This window comes from Cyprinus carpio, chromosome A24 (genome assembly GCF_018340385.1).
Source record: "Cyprinus carpio isolate SPL01 chromosome A24, ASM1834038v1, whole genome shotgun sequence".
NCBI lineage: Eukaryota > Metazoa > Chordata > Actinopteri > Cypriniformes > Cyprinidae > Cyprinus > Cyprinus carpio.
The window spans coordinates 11,927,033-11,950,923 of NC_056595.1; the positions used below are offsets into that span (position 1 = coordinate 11,927,033).

The window sequence follows — 23,891 nt, forward strand, 5'->3', positions numbered from 1 at the left end:
TAAGAAAATCAAGCGACGCAACATAACAAGGTTTGATTTAGAGTTTGTATTTATTCAGTCAGCTCATGTAAAACCTTGCACACATTCAAGGACTGAGACTTGTCTGTGTTCTTTGGTCCAGATCCTCCAGCCTTTAGCTCAACCTGAATCATATCAATCATATTCCAGTAATAAAAGGCATATCTTTAAATTAGGGCTGTCAATGATTAATCACTTAATCACATCCAAAATAAAAGTTTTGTTTACCAAATAATTATGTGTGCATACTGTGTCATATTTATTATGTATATATAAATAACACACACTGCATGTATATATTTAAGAAGGAATATGTTTGTTTATATATAAAATATATTTATATATTATATAAATATAAGAATATAAATATATAAATGTATATACATGTAAATATTTTCTAAATACTATAATTTATGTGTGTGTATTTATATATACATAATAAATATACCCTATACACTACATATCTTATGTAAACAAAACTTTATTTTGGATGTGACTAATCGTGATTAATCATTTGACAGCCCTATATCTTTAAATAAAAATTAAGCTTTCGTTAAGTAACCGGTACTGGTGCTGTCCTTAACGACATGTCTGATCTCTTTGCTCAAAATCAACATATTTTATGTAGTGTACTCACAAACATTATATATACATATACATATATATTGAATTTATAATGTGGTCTTGTTTGAACAGAAAAATAATCTAAAAGGCATTTTGGGACATAGCTTGTAAACATTAAATAGAGTTTTTAGCTTCTACTGTAAGATAAAATAAGGCACCTAGGTACTGATACCACTGATGGCATCTAGTGAACCTTTTGTTTTTGCGTTTCTCAGGTGCAGCGTCCACTGCATTGCAACAGTCACATTAAAACAGTTACCTCCACCTCAACTCTACTCACATCAATGTAATGTAGCGTCTGTTCAGTCCCTCACTCTCTCCTCAAGCCCCCTCAGCTCTCCTTCCACTTGTGCAGGTAGATCAGCTCCAACCTGTTGGGTGAAGTAGGTCCGAAGCTCCTGTGTTTCCTTCTGCCAGAAGGGTTTGGGCAGGTCAAAGAGGGCACCCATATCGATATTCCCACCCAGGCCTTCTGTGTTTATGGCACCGTTTTGTGGAATCCATCCCACAATGCTTTTGGTGGCAGCTTCCTCTTCACTGGTACGGCCGCATCGTTTGAAGATCCACTCGAGGACGCGGGCGTTCTCTCCAAACCCTGGCCACAGGAAAGAGCCGGTCTTCTGATCTTTCCGGAACCAGTTAACGTGGAAGATCTTGGGGAGTTGTGTGGGGCCCTTACGTGTCTCCATACTCAACCAGTGGGCCAGGTAGTCGCCGAAGTTGTAGCCGAAGAAAGGACGCATGGCAAAGGGGTCATGCATGATTACTTTACCTAAAGAAAATGCCGAAGTTGTAGCCGAAGAAAGGACGCATGATCAGTGTAAGCTTTTGTTCAGTTTATCACTAAGTGCTTAAATATAGTGTACACAATTGTGTACTGTTATCATATGGAGAAATAAAAGTTTGTACCTTTATGTTCAGCAGCAGCTGTGGATGATCTCATGGCTGCACCCACAAACACACCATGACGCCAGTTAAATGACTCATACACCAAAGGCACACCTGGAAAAAAGACAGGTACATTTTGAGATACAATGTATAAAATTACAGTATATGTGTATGTATATATAGTACTGTTAGAAAGTTTGAGGTCTGTTTTATGTTCACCAAAGCTACACTTATTTGATAAAAAAAAATGCAGCATAACAGCAATATTGATGTATTATTACAATTTAAAAATAAACTGGTTTCTGTTTTTAATTTATTCAAAATGGAATTCATTCCTGTGATGGCAAAGCACCGCATTTATTTGAATTTTATTTGTAAATTTATAGATGTCTTAGCTCTAACCTTTGATCAATTTAATGCATCCTTACTGTTTACACCAAGAATGATAACTATATGATAACTAGTTATAAATAATGATGAATAGCATCCACACATGGATTCTGATTTGCTGTCAATGTTATCATTCATCAACTTTAAATGCTGTTTTTTTTTTAAATTCAGAAAGGTTTTTTTTTCATTATTGTTATAATTATTGTACTTGGTGTGAACCAGTGTTATTTTAGTATCAATATACTATTCTAGTTTTTATTAATACTTGAAAAAAGTTTTTATTTTTATGTTTTCCATTTCGTATTTCCCATTTTGTTGTGTTTTTGTTATTTTTACTTAACCCTTAAATGCATGAATGTTTTACCAATCATTCTTACATATTCGGGTCTTTAGCGACCCGGACCTAAACATCCAGCACGGATGGAATAGCAAAACAACTCTCTTGATATTTTAAGAACAATTACAGAATAAAATAAAGCATATTTCATTTTAAAACTTAAAAGGGTTCAATCTGAGCAGATGATATTACCATCGCTGTGATCGTCAGAGCGCACTTCCACAGTACATTCAGCATCTGCCTCATATTCATGATCTCAGCCATATTCTCAAAACATTTTTCAATGACTTCATATTCAAAATTTTGATCACTGGCAGCTTATTTACCACACCAAGCATCAAATGGCAGTGACATTTATATTTCATTGCGTATATTAATTATTCTGCAGTAAAGCCATTCAAACCAGTTCAATTTTTGCTGATAATATTCGTTTGGTTTATGCCTTCTGTAATTATCAGTGAAACGTCACGTCATCATTGTGTATCAAACAGTGCCACCTTGAGGGAACAAAAGATGCATTGCATGTATTGAGTCATCAGATATGTAAATATAATTGGCCAGAAAAACATACACATTTACATACCTCAAGACCCTATACACTTTTTATAAAAAAAAATATCAGAAAACGGCATTATTTTATATTTTACTATTTTTTTCTTCTTATATTGTTAAAATTGACTAGATTGATAAATACTAAGAAAGTTGATGTTTAACTTTAAAAAATGAAGGAGGGAGAGGGTAGAGAATGATGTCCCGGGTCGCTAAAGACCCAAGGTATGCATTTAAGTGTGTATTTTTTTCAGGTAAAAAAAAGATGGTCTTTTTAATGGTTTTAGTTCATTGTGAACAGGCCTTAAAAGTATTGAGTTCTTAAATAAAATGTATATTTTCTATAGACAATTCTGATTCAGTGATACCACCCACCTTCTGGTCTTCTGCCACCAAATACAATGGCATCAATGGGGACACCCTCATCACTTTCCCAGAGTGGGTCTATGATGGGGCACTGGCCAGCCGGGGCACAAAACCTGGAGTTTGGGTGGGCACACAGTGTAGAATCACCTGAGAAACACAACATTATGCCACATATGCTGTCCATATACAATAGATCATTTTATTTGGTATATGAATAAATGATATTTATATAATCATATTTGTTATGTATATATTTTATATATATTTTCTTATTTTTCTATTTCTAAGAATATATATATAGTAAAAATAAGTTTGCTAAACAATGATCTTACCATACTTCCAGGATTTTCCATGCCAGTCTGTGAGTTTGATTCCAGGTGCAGGTGGTTTCAGACCCTCCCACCAAACACCCCCATCACTGGTCTCTCCCACGTTAGTGAACACTGTGTTCCTGGAGATGGTTGCCATAGCATGAGGGTTTGTCTTCAGGGATGTCCCGGGGGCAACTCCAAAGAAACCATTCTCTGGATTAATAGCTCTGAGTTTACCTGGTGAAGAGAATCAAAATACACCACTGTCTGTTAAAAACATTTATTTATAACCATAGACAACAGTAATCAACACTATACAGCAAAACTGTTTCTCAGCAAGTGGGTGTTTTGGTTACTGAGAGCCATGTACTTATTTCAGTATTAATTAGTTCTCTTTCTGCTGCCCAATATAAATGCTAAAATAAAAGATATGGTGTCATTTCCTGTCTGCCCATTAACCCACACATCCTGTGTCATCAGATGCATGTGTTGTCTAGAACAAGTCATATTTCTCACCCTGACTGTCAAATTTCATCCAGGCGATGTCATCGCCCACACACTCAACCTTCCAGCCTGGCAGTGCTGGTTTCATCATGGCAAGGTTCGTTTTCCCACAAGCGCTCGGGAATGCTGCTGCAATGTAACGTTTTACACCCTGAGGATTTGTGATTCCGAGAATCTGGTGGAGAAAGTAACAGGGACGTCTATCAACATCATGTTTTACAAATGACGACTCCAGCTAATAGAGTAGTACATAAGTACGATTTATTGTCACTTGATCAATATGGCTAATATTTAATACTGTATATAAGGTTGTAAACTCTCATTAAACTCAAATGTCTTAAAGGGGATAAGCAAAAAAAATTCAGTTTGATGTCCCATACCAGCATGTGTTCAGCCAACCAGCCTTCGTCTTTGGCAATGCGTGAGGCGATACGAAGAGCAAAGCACTTCTTTCCAAGGAGCGAGTTTCCACCGTAACCGCTGCCGAAGGAGAGGATCTGTCTGGTGTCAGGAAGATGTGAGATCAATACCTTTTCCGGGTTACAAGGCCAGCTGTTTATTAAAGGAGCTGTGCAAGAAGAACAAAGAAACATAAGATAGTGACGAGAAAAAAAAATATATATAGTACAGTTTAAAGGTTTGGGGCAGTATTTTATTTTATTTTTTTTTTCAAATAAATTCATACTTTTATTCAGCAAGGATACAATAAATTGATCAGAAGTGACAGTAAAGACATTTATAATGTTTTATTTATTTTATTTGTTTCAAATAAATTCATCACACATCAGAAGTGACAGTAAAGACATTTATAATGTTACAAAATAGTTATATTTCAAATAAATGCTATTCTTTTAAACTTTCAATTCAAAGAATCTGATACGAAATGTATCATGGTTTGATAATAACAAGAAATGCTTCTTGAGCAGCAAATCAGCATATTAGAATGATTTCTGAAGGATCATGTGACACTGAAGACTGGAGTATTTATTCGGATTATTCAGCTTTGCCATCAGAAATAAATTATGTTTCGACAAATATTAAATTTGAAAACAATTTATTTAAAATTGTAGTAATAATTCCCAATGGAGCTATGTTTATTGTATTTTTAATCAAATAAATGCAGCCTTTTGAAAACAAATAATCTTACTGACCCCAAACTTTTGAAAGGTAGTGTAATTAGTCAAATAATACTGTAAATAATAAACAATATATGGCAAATAAAGTGACACAATGGATAATTTGAAGTAACTGGTGAAATTTAGAGTTTCACTTGATTGACTGAATCACATTTACATTTAATCTGACTTTATTATAAATGAAAGGTACCTTTGAGTGGTAAAGGTCGGCCCACAGAGTGCTGGCAGCGCACAAACTCCGCCCCCTCGGCTAGTTTCTCCAGCACAGGTGTCCCCATGCGTGTCATGATGCCCATGCTGGCCACCACATATGGAGAATCTGTCACCTGAACGCCAAACTTAGCGAGAGAAGAGTTCACTGGGCCCATACTGAAGGGGATTACATACATAGTGCGTCCTACAGAGGGACAGAAACACAAATATTTAAGAGATGTTTTGGGCATACCAAAAGTTTCCTCTCGGTGTCCCAAACTATCCTATATGAGTGTGTGGACTGATGAACAATTTGATGGGTATTTTTATTTTAAAAGAATATTTCAGGTTAAATACAAATGAAGTTTTACTAAAAGGATTCTGTGCATTTTACAAAATGGAAAGTTTTTATTTTCAGAGCAAGCATGACATTTTAATATACTTCAGGTTATATTATAAAATATTTTATATTTTAATATTAAAATTCAATAATGTTTTATATAATTCTAATTAATATTTAGTAATATATAAAATAATATTGAAATCTGTTTATAAAATATAAATAATATTTATAATATTTAGGGATGCACGATAAATATCGACTGATATTTAATGCACATCCTCTCTCGTGCTTTCACGTGGAGCAGCATTTACTACACATGACCGTTGTTCACTGACAAGCTGCGCAAAACATGCGCAAAATATGATCATGGTTTTGCGCAGCTTGTCAGTGAACAACAGCTCTGTGTAGTAAATGCTGCTCCATGTGAAAGCACACACGTGTAGAGATTTACCCCTGATTACAGAACCGGCTTTACTGACGAGATGCACATTAAATATCGGTTGATATTTATCGTGCATCCCTAATAATATTATTTTATATCATTATTTTAACATTCAAAAAAGGCACATTTTTTATACCTTTTATGTTTCAACTATTTGACAGGTTTCAGCTATTTTTCGGTGGTTTGAGTCACACACACCTGCCATGCAGCCAGGAAAGCGGTCCTCTCTGGCTTTCTGAAAGACTTCCTCACTCATCCAGCTGCCCAGCTGGGACTTGGCACCTCCGGCGGGAATGGGAATAGTGTCTCTTTGGTCCTTAGTGACAATCACAGTTTTACTCTCCACGCGAGCCACATCTTTAGGGTCAGTACGTGCTATCCAGCTGCACACAGAGAAATAGAAATTTAAATCAGGAGTAAGGTGAGGTAAAATCATTCATATTATCATAAATATGGGTTAAAAAATTAATTATAAGACTAGGAAGTCGTGGCCTAATGGTTAAAGAGTCTGACTCGTAACCCAAAGGTTGTGGGTTTGAGTCTTGTACGGCAGGGATTGTAGCTGGGAGGAAGTGAATGTACAGCGCTCTCTCCCACCTTCAATACCACGATTGAGGGGCCCTTGAGCAAGGCACCGATCCCCCAACTGCGGCAGCATTGGCTGTCCACTGCTCTGTGTGTGTGTTCACTGCTGTATGTGTGCACTTAGGATGGGATAATTGCAGAGCACTAATTCTGAGTATGTGTCACCATACTTGGCCACATGTCACTTTCAAAAAAAGTACTTACCAGTTTTCATATTTTGTGAGTTTCTTCACCATGCCATCTTTCTCTAGGTTGGCCAGGATGTCTGCTGTCTCCTCTGGAGTGCCAGTAACCACGTGCACTTTAGCAGGTTTACATTCAGCCGCGGCGCCCGACACAAACTCAGCCACTGACGGGGGCAGGGAGGGGATGGAGGCGAGTGACCGCACACCCACTGAAGCTGTACTGATGGCATTTCGTCTGCGTGGACACAAACAATCATTGGTACAACAAGGACATGGTCTGTAAATGGCATGCATCAACATATTTAAGCATTCTTAGTTATGCATGCAAACATTTTACAAGCGTACACAGACCATACAAACTGAAATTCATATTATTAATAGTTAGTGTGTTGATATACAGTTCAACAACACTATGACTTTTCACTGTGTTATCAGTGACATTCTGTGTGGGAATTATTCAGCGATCTCTGCAAGTAGACCAGTAGGTGGCGACAAGTCATTGTCTTTATGAGTCATTTGAATCATTCACTCACAAGATCGGTTCAAAACACTGAACTAAACGAATGAATTACTCACCCTTACTATTCGTCCAAAAACACCCATTCACACAGGGACAAAACACAGCATGTGTTGCTCTAAGACGAGCAATGGTTTATTCTGCCATAACTTTGTTTAAAAAACTGGCTGACCATATTGCGTCTGAAATTTAAGTTACTCAATATTAACTGCTTGTTTATTGAACTAGGCTTCTACAATAATTGTTAAACATTTATTAAAAGGGGTCATATGATGTTGCTTAAAAGAACATTATTTTGTGTATTTGGTGTAAATAAATGTGCTCATGCAGTTTAAGGTTAAAAAAAAACATTATTTTCCACATACTGTACATTATTGTTTGTCCTCTATGCCCCGCCTTTCTGAAACGCATAGTTTTTTACAAAGCTCATCAGTCTGAAATATGAGGTGTGCTCTGATTGGCCAGCTATCCAGTGTGTTGTGATTGGCTGAATGCCTCAAGCATGTGACAGAAATGTTACGCCTCTTGCCATACTGTGATGCGTGTCCCGGTCAGAACACCGGCGCCACAATAACAATAAAACCCATTACAAACGAGCCATTTGTTGTATCCAGTGGGGACATAGTTACGGATTATAATGACTTATACTGTGTTTTCATGCATTGCATTGCTTAACATAAAACCATGTCTGCATTTGTGATTAGAGAAACGAAAACAACAAGCACCACTCTACACTGCTCAAAACTCACGTTTGAATCATCAGTGGCAAATTCTTTACATATGTAAACCTCTTTACAGACTGTGTGTCAGAACAGCTGGCATTGTAGTCTGCTCTCCATGCATCAGGAAACAGTCCTCCAAAAAATGTTCTGCACACATCTGAATATTTGGGTTGAGCTGTTCTGGAACAGTGTTGTAAATACAACTTAACCACCGATTTCTAGTTGTCTCCTCTTTTGGGAGACCAAACAAAGTATTTTCGCTTTCACAGTGAAACAGCATCTCCACAACATGGCGCCGGCGGCAACAGCAAGAATCAAAGGTTATGCCTTCTTTTCTTGCGTGAATATTTGGGCGGCGTTATGCAAATGATGTAGACATGTGGGGGCATGTTTAAATGAGGGGTATTAGGAGGGCGTGGACGAGTCTTAACTTTTATAAAGAATATCTCTTTGGGTTTAAAACTTTAGTCTTTGCAAGTTTACAGATCTTCTTTATGCACCAAGAGCTTGTAACACTCCAAAGAGAAAGGAAAACTTGAAATCGCATCATATGACCCCTTTAAAAAAGTGTGTCCTCACAACGGCATAATCTGAAGTGTTATACACCTTTGTATTACAACAAGAAAGTAAGCTATTTCTAGTGAATGTGCTAGTCTTCCGATTTGTTAGCTTCTGTAGGTAGATAACAAGAATAACTCAGTCAATTAAAACGGTGAAAAGCACAAGTATTTGCGCTACAAACCAGTGTGCTTATGATTACTATAATTAAAATAATAATTATAGCAAATACCAGTTTGCAATATCAAACTACATAATGGACTGTTTTTATACAGCTAAAATAACTGGAAGCTGATGACACCGAAAGTCAGTTAGCGCGCTCTTATGGTTAAAAATAAGGTGGATAATGTAAAGCCAAGTCAGTTTAAAGTCTAAGCTAAAGACTGTAGATAATGTGTTAAGTAGATGGATCTGTGTGATCCATGACGTTACATTATGACATGTATGTTAGTATGAATGTTGCATCATAACTAATAAATGTACTTTAACACTGATCTTTGATCGTAACTGAAAGATAAGTGATTGAGAAGCTGCAAGTGGTGTCCACAACATGTATATACAGTAAAAATACTGTAAAAAAATAAATAAATAAATGTTTACAAATAATTAGTAAGTAAAGTAAGTAAAATTGTATTGATATAGCACTTTTAAAGCTACAATGCACAACGTTCTTCACACAACTTAAAAACAATCATACAAGATACATTTATGAAGACCTATACACAATATATAATAAAGCAAAAAAGATCAAACACAAAAATACACAAAAACATCACAAAATATTAAAAGCACATCTATGCATGTTTTCAAGTGACATTTAAAAACAGACACACATTCAGATGATCTAATATCCACTGGCAAACTATTCCATAGATTTGGAGCCCTCACTTCAAATGCCCCTATCTCAGAATCAGAATCAGAATCTGTGTCATATTTGACTGGAGTCAGGGAAAATGAATATGTTTACACATACGAGGAATTTGATTTTTCGTGACAGAAGCTCTGCAGTGCAACAGAATGACAGCGACCCCAGAACAACAAAAAATACACAATAAAAGAATAAAAAATAAAAAAAATACAAATAAGTAGGTAAGGAATGACAATATACAAATTGACAATGAGTATGGCAGATATATTACAATGAGCAGTTATGTATGTACATGTATATTATGTGCAAAAAAAATAAAAAATAATTTAAGTGTACACTAAGTATGTGTGTTAGATAATAAGTGTATGTGTCTGTAAATATAAATAGTGTAATGTGTTCCACAGTTATTATCAAGTGTTTTTTGTGGTTTTTGTTAATGTGAGCTATTTTTTAGTTGTTGGTATTGGAAGTCAGTTAACATCAATTAACAAGACGGCACGTGACCGCAAGGCCTGGTGGCTATAATTAAGAGAATATCTGAAGGATAGCAAGAAGAGTTCATGTCATTGTTCATTTCTTTCATTCTGTTCAGCACCACCCCTTTATAGTCTCTGAGTCTATCACCATTTTGACCCCCATGATCCCTGACATTTATCAATAACCACTGATTATCTACCATCAATTATCGTAGGCTGTTAGACACACCCCCGCATGAACGGACCAATCAGATGGCCTCCTTGGCATTCACTCCCCTCCCCTCCCTTCCCCTCTTTGTCTGGTTAAACAGGGTATGGCCTCTTCAAGCACACTATGTTCATACATGAACACAAAACGCACGTAACAATTTGAGAAATGTGTGAAATAACAGAACTCAGCCAAAAGGGTGCTTTTCTTTCTAAACCACATGCATGCATTAGAGCTATACACCTCAAGGTCAAGGGTGTTTCAGGGCAAAAAAACAAACAAAAAAACCTGTTAAACAAGTGAGTAGACTTTTTCACATAAAACACACACACACACATTAAGAATCAGTTATTGGTTTCTTGTATTTTGTATTTTTAGGTTTAAGTTTAGCTAGTAGAGACTTTCACACTGCATATTTACTTGAGTTCTTGTGGTGTTGGAATTTCTGGTTATGGTTGGACAGATCAGATACAGATGCAACAATTTTTTTTTTTTTTTTTTTTTGAATATCTTTTGTTCAACATCATTATTCTGACAAAGCTAAATTTGATATGGAATCATATTATTGATTCCACATTCTGGTTTTACATATGACTCAGAAATGCTTGTTGTGACTGTGCTTTGTGTTGTCAAAGGTGTTGGCTATTTGTTCATCCGTAGCCTGTTTTTCAGACACTGTATACACAGTGAGTCTCTTAACATTTCTCTATGTGACTTACGTTGCTGCATTCCTGTACGTGACACACTCAATAGCACTAGTTTTAATAGTGACATGTAATATGTGGCAAATGTCATTATTTGGCAATACCAGACTGCAGGACTCTGTATTTCTATATAACTTTATCAAACATCATTCTGAATTATTACAGACTATAGTTTAGTACCACGACTAAAACAAGGGAGGTGAACCTGTAATTGTACACAGTGTTGACAAATGTTTTTTATAGAACAGGTCTGTTTAAATATCTAATCTCACAAGAATCTGTACAAGGATGTTTACCTATAAGGGGGTAGAGATACTGTGTATTCAATTCTCTGTTTTGCTCTGCTACCAGAAAATACATTTTATGATCTGAATAATAGGGTAATATTATAATATCTATCTATGTATCTATCTATCTATCTATCTATCTATCTATCTATCTATCTTTTGTGTGTTTTCCAGCTTTTTTACCAAATGACCTAACATAAATATATGGGGATAATATATTATAAATAAAATGTGTTTATTAGTTTAAATATGTATAAAAGACACTCACCTCCTTAGTACTCCAAGCAACAGGCAGGACATCTTTGGTGCAAGTGGAGAAAACAACAGAAATTATGATTTTAAAGAAAAACTAAAGCGAACACTAAAATGCAGCAATATGAGAGGGTGTCTTGTTCCTCTTCAGTCCTGTGCACATCTCATATCAGACTGGTGAGGGTGATAGTCCAGCTCTTCAGGTAGACTAGAGTAAAGTAAGTACCTTGCACTGTAACACGTGTAACTTATCATCAGCTGATCCCACCCTCAGCTCAGATCCTGCACTAATAATGACGCTCTTCTCCCTGCGAACCAGCCTGGGTGTTTAAATAATAAAAAAGCTGACAAACTACCTAGTCGATTAACTTATTTTTAAAGTTTAATATTTTCCTATTATATGCGTGCGCTTCCAATAAAACACGACAAAGTGGGAAAACTAGCTGTTGCATTTCAATCACAAAGCTCTTGATTGACGCTCCTGAGTTTTTGAAGTCTGAAGTCATTCAGTCAGATACAGTGAAGCGCGAGGATTCAGATCAGTTCGCTGTCTGTCGGCTGACGCAAGCGTGCGCGCACTGGTTCCTAGGCTATCCGATTCCTCGAAGGAGTCGCTGCGCTCTGTCCCGCTTTCCTGCTCGAAACCGGTTGCAAAACACAGCTGAGCAAAGTCGTGTAGAAGTGAATCTTATTTGTAAAGATTTTTTTTGCGCGCAATTAGGTCACGTGAGCGTCTGCCTCGTGTCAAGTCAGCAGATGTTGATAAAGTTGAGTCTGGACATAGTAGGCGGAGCTTACTGGCTCCCTGTGACGTCGCTCCATTCATCATCACAGCTGCTGAGAGTGTTGTAGCCTACTCCAGAGACATTGAGATATAAATGTAAATATGGGGTTAATATGCCTTTGTTTTTATTTTTAGTATAGAAATTCAACAGTAGGCTACCTAAAGCAATATTCATTTTGAAAAATAAGAAAACTGTAAATTGTATTATCTGTAAACATTTTTTTATTTTCATTTATTTTGATTTGTTTTTTCTTTTTATCCCTATATTTGTATTTGTAAAATCGAAAGAGACACCTTTAATTGGTCGTCGAGATGAATAAACTGGTAATTACCTAACATAATATAGATATAATAGTCTAATGTGTCTGATTATTTTGCAATCAATTTATTAATTCCTGATTTTTATTAAAATGAAGAGATATAAACTTTTTCTTTTTGTTATTTGAAGGTCACATTAAAAGTTACAAAAAGTGTATTAAGCATAAATTATTTCAATATTCAATATTTAATTTTGATATTTCAATAGCCTACCTGTCAAAAGTTTGTGGTTGGTATAAGATTTTAAATTTTTTTTAAGTCTCTAATGCTCATTAAGGCATTTATTTGATGAAAATACATAGCAGTAATATTGTTAAACATTATTAGAATTTAAAAATAACTGTATTAATACATTTTAAAATGTAATTTATTTCTTGTAATTGCAAAGCTGACTTTATATATCAAACATCACATAATCCTTCAGAAAGCATTCTAAGCTGATTTGGTGCTCAAGAAACATTTTTCCAAATACCAATAAGATGATTTCTGAAAATTCAGCTTTGCCATCACAGGAATAAATGACACTTTAAAATATATTCAAATAGAAAAGTTATTTCAACTTGTAATAATTCACAATATTACTGTATTTTGATCAAATAGATGCGGCCTTGGTGAGCATAAGAGACTTCTTTCAAAAACAATAAAAACATATTTTTCCACACTTTTGTCCTAAAGTGTAAAATATTAATTTATTAATTATTAAAAATTCTAATGATTCTTTGAACTGATAAATGTGTGTATTTAGAATAAATAAATGATCATTAATTATTAGTCTTTGTGAGACAAATCAAAAACATTTAAAATGCAAATTCCACCACAGTATCGAAACACTTTTTGGACCCACTGTAATGTTAATTTGTTAAAAGTTCACACAAATCTGGTAAACAACATGCAAAGTCTCCAGTGCACTGACTGTGACCACTGAGTGACAACGTGAGAGAGGACAGGAACACTGTGAGCAGGCTAAAGATCAGTGTTTGTCTGAGAGAGGTAGATTAGATGAGAGTGGATAAAGATAAGATGAAAAGCCATTGTGGTTAGACTTTAATCTGTGTGAAGTAACAGATCCACAAAAGCCCAGTGCCCCACTAGACTCCTTAGAGTTAAGATGAAATAATAAAATCATGCAATATTGTGATATTTTGAAAGATACTCTTATGTCCAGAGTTCTTAAATAGTTCATGGGGTTAAGATCTTACAGTATGTACATTGAGGGTGGTGATTTATTGTCACACATTCTTTTTAGACTACACTGTAAAATGATTTTTTGAAGTCGTATATAAAACAAACATTATTGGAGTGTGTTTAACCAGAAATAAATATATATTTTTTCAATTCCAAAAGTCCACATGTGTTTCAGTGTGTTACTAGCATTCTTTGTTAATATTTGTGAGTGAATATCTGAGAGAAAATTGTATGGTTATGAATTAAGTGGCAGTGCTTGTGATAGCAAGGATTGTTCTCACGTTCATTCACTAACACACACACACACACACACACACACACACACACACACACACACACACACACACACACACACACACACACACACACACTGTTTGATGAGAAAAGAGAACTTTGCCCTTTGGACTGTGAAAAACAAAAGCATGCATTGCATGGGTCATTTTAACCAATAGTTACTATGTCCTATGAACTTGAAAAGAGTTTTACTAATTGAAATCTTCCTTAAAGAAAGGGTTCACCCCTAAAATCAAAATTTGATGAAAATGAACCCACTCTCAGGCAATCCAAGATGTAAATGAGTTTGTTTCTTCATCAGAACAGATTTGGAGAAATTTAGCTTTACATGACTTGCTCACCAATGGATCCTCTGCAGTTACTGGGTGACAAACAGCTGATAAAAACATCACAGTAAGACACAAGTTTGTATTAATGTTTCCAAAACAGTTCTAAACAAATAAGTTAGTGGGTTTTAATTATGAGTGGACAACAGGGCATGGTCTATATCACTGGAGGACGCGTTTTTATGGATTATGGACCATTATTCTGGCCAGGAGCAACGGTTTAAAGTTAAAGTTTGTTTCCTACAAACATGGAGCTTTTCACTTCACAATGTTAACTGATGGAGAGTCCTGTAGATTACTTGTGGATTACTGTGATGTTTTCATCAGCTGTTTGGACACTTTCAGCAAATTTCAGATTTTGTGACAATTCTTTTAATTCAGTTTTATCAGATCAATGAGACGTGTTCAGTCCTTTGATATACAAACAACCCATGTAAACAGTGGTATTCTGTTTCAGCAGTGGATATCTATGATGGAATGAGTGGAAAGTCAAGGAATAAACAGCATTTCCATGATTAAATCTAGTAGTCAAATTTTGTTTAAATTTTCATTTTCAAAGTATAGTACAAAATTTAATTCAGTGACAAGAAAATAAGGACTTTTATTCTAGTTGGCAAAACGGCCTGTTTCCGTAAGTTTTAATTGTTGTCGCCCCCTTGCGATCACATCAAGAATGACGTATTTTGACGCTTGATTCACTTTCATTTTCATTCTTTGTGCTGACTAACTGTGACTTCTCGTCGTTTCGTCGATAACAACTGGATCCCGTCTTCTCTTTTCAACCAAAATCCCACGCTATCTAGTGGGATGAGACATTAAACGCTTGTTTTTCTGCAAACAGCTGTAATAAAGTTTAGCGAGACAGATCGAAACGATTATCCTGCAACGATGACTTCTTTAGACATGAGCCCTGAGTCCAAGAAACAGGTAGAGCGCCTATTATAGGCCCGAAACCTGATTTAAACTTATTTATGACTGTTTATTTGTCAGAAATTATGCATTTTGAGTCTAACCTGCTTCTAAATATAAGCGTATACATTGAACCTGGGTTTAAGTTGCAAGTTTGACAAACTCTTCATATATATTTTGCAGGTGGATGGATTCTCCAAAAAAATCACAAAGGAGGTAACGTTAACGTTAATTACACATTTGTTCAGTAACGCTCTTTCATTACTTTTAAAAATGTACCACAGTAATTACAGTTTATGCCAAAAATACCACAGTTATTACAGTTACTACAATAAAACTTTTATTTATTTATAATTATTATTATAATAAGTAAAATGTGATTTATGTACTATTATTAAAGATATTTAATGGTGTAAGTATCATTAGTTATTATTTTTAAATAGTAACAATGGCTGTAGTAAAAGTGTGTTAAACAGTCAAATGTGTGTTTTACACAGGCCGAACAGTTGATCTCAAACTTCTTCCCTGAGAAGATAGCAGAGATGGACAACGTCTTACAGGTATAAAGTCATTTATCAAAAACAGCAGGTGCATTCATTAAAGGGATAGTTCACCCAAAAATGAAAATTCGGTCATTAATTATTCACCCTCATGTCGTTCCAAACCCATAAGATCTTCTTTCTTCTTCGGAACACAAATTAAGGTATTTTTGATGAAATCCGAGAGCTTTCTGACCCTCCATAGACAGCAAGGGTCCTACCAGGGTCGAGGCACAGAAACAAAGTACGGACATTGTTAAAATGGTAAAATTTTCTTAAATGTGACATGTGTGTTTTTTTTGTTTTAAATGTTATAATGTGATACTTTTGGTGTGCAAAGAAAACAAAAATAACGACTAAATAAAGTAAGTCTTACGGGTTTGGAACGACACGAGGGTGAGTAATTAATGACAGAATTTTCATTTTTTTAGGTATACTATCACTTTAACATCCACACTCATTGAGTAATGAGTTAAGAAATGCTGTATTTCTGTTTATTATGGTTTTGTCTTATTTAGGATTCCTGTAGTCTGAAGGATCTGTCCGTTATCAGGGCTCCTCTGGACATCCCAATCCCTGACCCGGCCAAAGAGGAGCTCAAAAAGAAGAAGAAAGAGGAGGTAATCGCAACACATCATTTATTATTAACAAGCATCATTTTTCACTTTCATTTCTTTTTAAGTTAATTGATTCTCTGTATTGTGCTTTGGTTTAAGTAATTGATTAGACTTTAAAGCCAGTAATGATGTTTTTTTCAAACAGAAAGAGGCCAAAAGCGGAAAGAAGGGTGGAGATAAAGAAGACGAGGATGAAGGTAAATGTTTAGAAGGAATTGGAAAATGAAACTGAAAATGTTACTCGCCTGGTTCTCTTTTCCCTAGACCTGAATTCAACCAAATGCAAAATGATGAGGAGTAATTCACAGCATGAACACAAGGGGGCACTGAGTCACTGTTAATGTCATAGAAATTATACAGTCCCTAAAGAAGGTTTTGAGAACATTTACATTTAATCATTTAGCAGACGCTTTTATCCAACTTTAGAAAGTATTCATCTCTGTCCTTACAAACTGGTGACTGGTAACAAAGTGGTGAACTAATGATTATGATCTGAAAGGTCCTCCCTGTGGTCCCATCGCCTGCAATGAGACAGTAGAGAAACTCATCAAACAGATCAAGCCTGAGATTCAGACTCTGAAGGAGTGTCTTAACACGGTGAGGAAGTGCTGTCGTATGTTTAAATTTCATTTGTTGTTTTTTTTTGATGGGTTTGACTTTTTTTGACAAGTCATTTCTCAACTGGTTCTATAATAGTTTAATTTCTAGGTTTATAATTATAGTAAACATTTTATACTGTATGATGGCATCAATAAGTTTAATAAAGCATTTTGGTTTAACAACATTTTGTGTACATTGTGTAATATTTGTGTTGCGCACCTGTGCAGGTTTCAATGTGGATACAGCTGCAGATTCCCAAAATTGAAGATGGGAACAACTTTGGAGTTGCTGTACAGGTCAGTTAATGTATCTGGTGTCAGGCATATTTGTGACAGAATGAAATAACTTTTGACAAATGAATAATTCTTAAGTTTAAGTTTAGATTAGAATTTATACATATTTATGCATTACATTAAAAAAAAGTGAGTCCCAACTAGAGATACTGAGAATAAAATAAAATAAAAAATAGTTAATAGATTAACTTAACAAATTATTAATATGTAGTTTATCTCAGTTAATTTATATCAGAATGATGTGCAATGTGTGCCAGTTTTATGAATTTGTGTGAAGGACAATTATAGCAAATATTAATTATAATGTTAAATTACATTACCATTCAAAAATATTTTTTCCAACAAGAACACACTACACTGATCAAAAGTGGCAGTACAAACATATAAAATTAAAAAATGTTCATTTTATTTTTATCTTCAAAAAATATATCACCGTTTCCGTGAAAATATTAAGCAGCACATCAATTTTCAACATTAGTAATAATAAGAAGTGTTTCTTGAGCTCCAAATCAGATTGTTGAATGATTTCTGAAAATTGGAGCAATGAGCTTTGCATCACAGGAATAAATTACATTTTAAAATGTAATGACATAGAAAACAGTTATTTTAAATTGTAAAAATATATCACTATATTAGTTTTTACTGTACAGTCGTGGCCAAAAGTTTTGAGACACGTGGATGCGTCCGCTATTTTGGAACGCTCTACTTAAGTTTTTATAATAGCAATTTGCATATACTCCAGAATGTTATGAAGAGTGATTAGATGAATTGCATAGTCCCCTTCTTTGCCATGAAAATTAACTTAATCCCAAAAAAACCTTTCCACTGCATTTCATTGCTGTCATTAAAGGACCTGCTGAGATCATTTCAGTAATCATCTTGTTAACTCAGGTGAGAATGTTGACGAGCACAAGGCTGGAGATCATTATGTCAGGCTGATTGGGGTTAGAATGGCAGACATGACATGTTAAAAGGAGGGTGATGCTTGAAAATCATTGTTCTTTTCTTCCATTGTTTAACCATGGTGACCTGCAAAGAAACGCGTGCAGCCATCATTTTGCGGTGCATAAAAATGGCTTCACAGGCAAGGATATTGTGGCTACTAAGATTGCACCTAAATCAACAATTTATAGGTTCATCAAGAACTTCAAGGGAAGAGGTTCAATTCTTGTAAAGAAGGCTTCAGGGCGTCCAAGAAAGTCCAGCAAGCGCCAGGATCGTCTCCTAAAGAGGATTCAGCTGCGGGATCGGAGTGCCACCAGTGCAGAGCTTGCTCAGGAATGGCAGCAGGCAGGTGTGAGCGCATCTGCACGCACAGTGAGGCGAAGACTTTTGGAAGATGGCCTGGTGTCAAGAAGGGCAGCAAAGAAGCCACTTCTCTCCAAAAAAAACATCAGGGACAGATTGATCTTCTGTAGAAAAGTATAGTGAATGGACTGCTGAGGACTGGGGCAAAGTCATATTCTCCGATGAAGCCCCTTTCCGATTGTTTGGGGCATCTGGAAAAAAGGCTTGTCTGGAGAAGAAAAGGTGAGCGCTACCCATCAGTCCTGTGTCATGCCAAACAGTAAAGCATCCTGACACCATTCATGTGTGGGGTTGCTTCTCATCGAAAGGAGTGGGCTCACTCACAATTCTGCCCGAAAACACAGCCATGAATAAAGAATGGTACCAAAACACCCTCCAACAGCAACTTCTTCCAACAACCCAACAACAGTTTGGTGAAGAACAATGCATTTTCCAGCACAATGGAGCACCGTGCCATAAGGCAAAAGTGATAACTAAGTGGCTCGGGGACCAGAATGTTGAAATTTTTGGGTCCATGGCCTGGAAAACTCCCCAGATCTTAATCCCATTGAGAACTTGTGGTCAATCCTCAAGAGGCGGGTGGACAAACAAAAACCCACTAATTCTGACAAACTCCAAGAAGTTATTATGAAAGAATGGGTTGCTATCAGTCAGGATTTGGCCCAGAAGTTGATTGAGAGCATGCCCAGTGGAATTGCAGAGGTCCTGAAAAAGAAAAATACTGCAAATACTGACTCTTTGCATAAATGTCATGTAATTGTCGATAAAAGCCTTTGAAATGTATGAAGTGCTTGTAATTATATTTCAGTACATCACAGAAACAACTGAAACAAAGATCTAAAAGCAGTTTAGCAGCAAACTTTTTGAAAACTAATATTTATGTAATTCTCAAAACTTTTGGCCACGACTGTATTTTGATCAAATAAATGCAGTCTTGGTGAGCATAAGAGACTTCATTCAAAATCATTAAAAAAAATCTCACTGACCCCAAATTTTTGAACGATGTTGTATATATAATTTAATAGTAGTAAGTTGTGTGAATAAAAGCACGAATGTTCCAACAGGAAAAAGTTTTTGAACTGTTTACCAACACCCGCACCAAGATCGAGGGATTCCAGACACAGATTTCCAAGTAAGAGTCCAGACTGCATTATGAACACATTCATAGTTATTTACATAATTGTATTTTCTATTTTAAAATTTCTTTAATCATGAACATGCAGTTGTGACATCTTTCTATTTCCTCAGGTACTACAGTGAGAGAGGAGACGCTGTGGCCAAAGCTTCCAAACAGCCACATGTGGTCAGTTTATTTGCGGTTCAATTTATCATTTAACATGATTTCACAGCTTCTGATAATTTGATTGTTTTGTTGCTTGGCAACAGGGAGATTTCAGGCAGCTTGTCCATGAACTGGATCAGCACCAGTACAGTGAGTTACGCATCATAGTCCTGGAGATTCGCAACACTTACGTAAGTTCAGTCTCAACTTACCCTAAACAAAACATCTCAGTGCTGCAATTCTGATTTGAATGGATGGTGGTGAGATGTGTCTGAAAAGATGGCTGATTTCATCTCTAGGCCGTGCTGTATGATGTCATCACCAAGAATTTTGACAAGATTAAGAAGCCCAGAGGAGACTTATCTTCAAAGGCACTTATCTACTGAGTACAGCAGCTGATCTGCACTGAAAAGACATACAAAACACACATTTGCTGAAAAGTAAAAACATGTCGTATTGAGTTTCAGATGCGCAGTCACAGTGCATTGACTTCATTGATTCAGTTACATCAACAGAGCCTATTGTAGTACAGCTTTTACTCAATAAAAAGTGTATCTAAATGTGGTATCACTCATGTTTTTATTCAAAATGTCAAAACATAACACCTTAATAAATATTACAGTCTGACAAAACAGGAAAATTACTATTTAATTTTTCATGTTTGCTACCAGTTCAAATTATCAGTAAGATGTTTGATCAGAAATTAATACTTTTATTCAATAAGGATGCAAAAAAATTTATCAAAAGTTTGTTACAAAAGATTTCTGTTTTAAATAAATGCTTTTTTTTTAAACTTTCTATTCATCGAATAATCCTGAAATAAAACGTAGCATGGTTTCCACAAAATTATGAATAAAAAAAACATTAATGGTATTAAATGTACAAATTAATACATCAATTATCTTCCTTTTTAACAAAACTTTGTAGAGTTTTATAAATTTGTAGCTGAAGATACAGACTTTGTTTTCCACCCATGCACATTTATTTGTCTGGAAAATGCTGGATTTTCAGCATTGCAACAAATATATGACTATATAAAAATGTTATCTTCATAATTATGAAATTTTATACATATTATTTAAAAAAATAAGTTGAAATAAGTACAATTTGTTGACACTGAACTACTGTAACAATTTTAACAGCAAGTATTAGTTTATTTTCTTTATATATTGATAGTTTTACTTTATATATATTTTACTTTAATGTATATTTCTTTATGAACAAACATGAATAAAGAATGACTAATATTCATAAAATTAACATTAACCTGAATGAATCATAAAAAAACATGATTGTTTTTTGATTAATATTAAATTGAATCTTATTGCAAAGTGTGACTAATATGTTAAATAGTATGTATTTATTTTATTAAAGAACTTATATATTGTTACTGTGTATATATATATATGGAAATTAATATGTATGTGGGTCAAAGATGAAAAAGGGTTTAAGCATAAAAACATTAAGAGTAAAACTGCTTTAAATTGTTGTTGTTTCCCACACCAAATTTTCTGTTTAATTTAATTGCAATTTTGTTTTTGTTTTTCTGAACATTTTCCCGATTTAGAGAAGAGACCCACTAAAATGTCATTCAGTGTAACAATCTTGTCAGGTATATTTACAACAAAAATCAATTTATGATATATTGAAAGACTAATTATTTTCACCCCAAATACTAGTTGTAATTTTACATTTTTTAAATTTGCCACTATCCTAGGTTTTGCCCATTTGTCAGTAAGAATGTTTTACTCATTTAAAACAATCAAATGTAATATGCCTCCTTATTCTTTTATGTATTTTAATATGTACATGTCAGAATAAGCATGTTGTTTGAATTTTTACATAAATATTGTGTTACACTGAATGACAATGTAACATTATTTAAAACAAATTTTGACATTTTATTCTCCAAAAACTTATTTGAACCCTTAAAAGTAGACACTTTACTTAAATTTAATGTGCTTTATTTGGAATTGAAAATTCTTTTGATGCAGATTTTTAATTTTTTTTACCCATGTATATATTTCTATGGACATGTATGTGTGGTGTGTGTATATATATATATATATATATATAATGTGTGTGTGTGTGTGTGTGTGTGTGTGTGTGTGTGTATGTGTTCACAGTCAAAACTCGTGATGAGGTAATTCTAGTAATTCTAGAGTTAACTAGAATAAAATCTTGCCTGTACAGGTAGTGATTCTTGTTGCCAAATATGCTGTACTTGGAGACCCAGAGACTCAGAGCAGGTCCAAACATCACCAACACAGAGAGAAGGGAGTGAAAATGCTGTCTAAATAAGAAATGAGCCAGTAGGCCATCTGTGAGATCAGTAAACTGCTCCAGAGCCCAGTGCAGATGCTTGTTGACAGAGTTATGGATCTTATAAAGCATCTCCTTCAGGCCCCAAAGATCCATCTTGGTTTGCTGGGGGCAGAACTTCCACTGCATGTTCAATAGATCGACTAACAGCACAAACTGAGACAAGGACAGAAATGAGATTGTTCTAGCATCTGTCAGCAGGGTTATTAGCTTCCCTTTTGTTTTCACAGTAGAGTTCAACCTGCTGGTTTATATCACACTTCTCATACTCACTCACTCACGCTTTTTGTTTTGACTTTTTTGTTTAAATTGCTGTTTTAATTCTCACTTATTATATTAATTGATTCATTAAATCTCTAAACATTGCCATCTTAAATGGCTTTGGAAAAAAACTTTGGAAAAAACAAATAAAACACACACACACACACACACACACACTAAACAAAAAGCTTAACACCAGACAAAAAAATACAAAACAGAACACACACAAAACAATCTAATCTAGTGCATGTAGTGTATCTTCTAAACAGTTTTGTTATTGTAAGATCGACACATTATACTCTATTTGCTATAAACTATAAACTAATATAAACAGATAACTGGTAACTATGTGGACTTTATGATTATTGTAATAAATGTGCTAATTCAAGGTGTTTTCCCACTATTTATTGTTATTTACAGAACTGTTCAAAAGTTTGGCAGTGAGATTTATTTTATTTATTTTTTTGTATTTTGAGAAATGCTCACCAAGGCTGCATTTCTTTGACTAAACAATACAGTAAAAACAGTAATATTATGAAATATATATAAAAAGGCTGTTTTCTATTTTAATATATTTTAAATGTAATTGATTCCCATGCTGGTGAAGCTGAATACATGATTCAGACATCATTCTAATATGCTGATTTAAGAAGATTTGAAGAAACATTTCTTATCATCATAATAAGGAAAAATATCTTTATAACACTATAAATGTCTTCACTGTCACTTCTGTTCAATTTAATGCAATTGTAATCGCTGAATAGAAGTATTCATCTCCTTAAAAAAAGATCTTACTGAGCCCCAAATTTTGAATAGTAATGCATATGTTTTTTTTTTTCTTCACAGGTTAGAAAAGAGCATGTTCTCCTCTTTAGCTTTACCTATCTTTACAATACAGCAGATATACAGTACACTCGTGTCCAGACTATATGAGAGACTGTCACTGTCAATGGGAGTAACGCAATTCTGACCTTGTCTTAAATAGTTTGAAAAATAATTTTGAATGCATGTAGCACATACAAATTGGCTTACAATGCAAAATAACTGTATTTCTTTGCAGCTGGCTGAAATATTTGATACGATTTAGAGTCCAAACAAAGTTGTGCACGTGAGTTTAATTATTCTTGTAAAACAATTTTGTGAGTGTTACAATTAATTTGAAATGCACTTAAATCATACACAAATCAATTTGTTTCAACAGAAACATATTTGCACACATGCTCACACACATACGCATTAAGAATCTCACTCCTGTACCCCGTAAACCCACAACTGTCTCCACACACACACTTTTAACACACATTCAGTTTTGACAGAAAAGATTATTTTACATTGAACTACAAAATCAAATCCTGAACATTTACAGCAATAAAATATCTTACAATACTTAG

At 34.8% G+C, this 23,891-nt stretch overlaps 2 protein-coding genes across 2 annotated transcripts; one reads left to right on the forward strand and one right to left on the reverse strand.

The window, feature by feature from the left end:
* Nucleotides 1–856: 856 nt before the first annotated feature.
* Nucleotides 857–12,203, reverse strand: LOC109092108 (phosphoenolpyruvate carboxykinase, cytosolic [GTP]-like). Its single transcript, XM_042714206.1, has 10 exons — nucleotides 11,479–12,203; nucleotides 6,890–7,105; nucleotides 6,299–6,483; nucleotides 5,314–5,520; nucleotides 4,368–4,555; nucleotides 4,000–4,162; nucleotides 3,505–3,720; nucleotides 3,182–3,319; nucleotides 1,552–1,644; nucleotides 857–1,414 (listed from the first exon to the last, which is right to left on the reverse strand). Exons 1-10 carry the CDS (start codon nucleotides 11,508–11,510, stop codon nucleotides 945–947), a joined length of 1,908 nt encoding a protein of 635 aa, XP_042570140.1. The 5' UTR covers nucleotides 11,511–12,203; the 3' UTR covers nucleotides 857–944.
* A 2,850-nt stretch (nucleotides 12,204–15,053) lies between these two features.
* On the forward strand, nucleotides 15,054–20,481 carry LOC109085100 (proteasome activator complex subunit 1-like). The gene is made up of 11 exons (XM_019099743.2): nucleotides 15,054–15,296; nucleotides 15,462–15,494; nucleotides 15,776–15,838; nucleotides 16,336–16,437; nucleotides 16,580–16,631; nucleotides 16,934–17,031; nucleotides 17,262–17,330; nucleotides 19,700–19,767; nucleotides 19,884–19,938; nucleotides 20,022–20,108; nucleotides 20,217–20,481. Exons 1-11 carry the CDS (start codon nucleotides 15,258–15,260, stop codon nucleotides 20,301–20,303), a joined length of 753 nt encoding a protein of 250 aa, XP_018955288.1. The 5' UTR covers nucleotides 15,054–15,257; the 3' UTR covers nucleotides 20,304–20,481.
* The last annotated feature ends 3,410 nt before the right edge of the window (nucleotides 20,482–23,891 follow it).

Coding starts and splice junctions, on each gene's coding strand:
- LOC109092108 (XM_042714206.1), bottom strand. CDS start 11,510: ATGTCCTGCCTGTTGCTTGGAGTACTAAGGAG. Junction 5,521..6,298: donor CTTTCCTGGCTGCATGGCAG/GTGTGTGTGACT, acceptor GTCCCTCTGTAG/GACGCACTATGTATGTAATC. Junction 3,721..3,999: donor GATGAAATTTGACAGTCAGG/GTGAGAAATATG, acceptor TCTCTTCACCAG/GTAAACTCAGAGCTATTAAT.
- LOC109085100 (XM_019099743.2), top strand. CDS start 15,258: ATGACTTCTTTAGACATGAGCCCTGAGTCCAAGAAACAG. Junction 15,839..16,335: donor AGATGGACAACGTCTTACAG/GTATAAAGTCAT, acceptor TGTCTTATTTAG/GATTCCTGTAGTCTGAAGGA. Junction 20,109..20,216: donor TGGAGATTCGCAACACTTAC/GTAAGTTCAGTC, acceptor TTTCATCTCTAG/GCCGTGCTGTATGATGTCAT.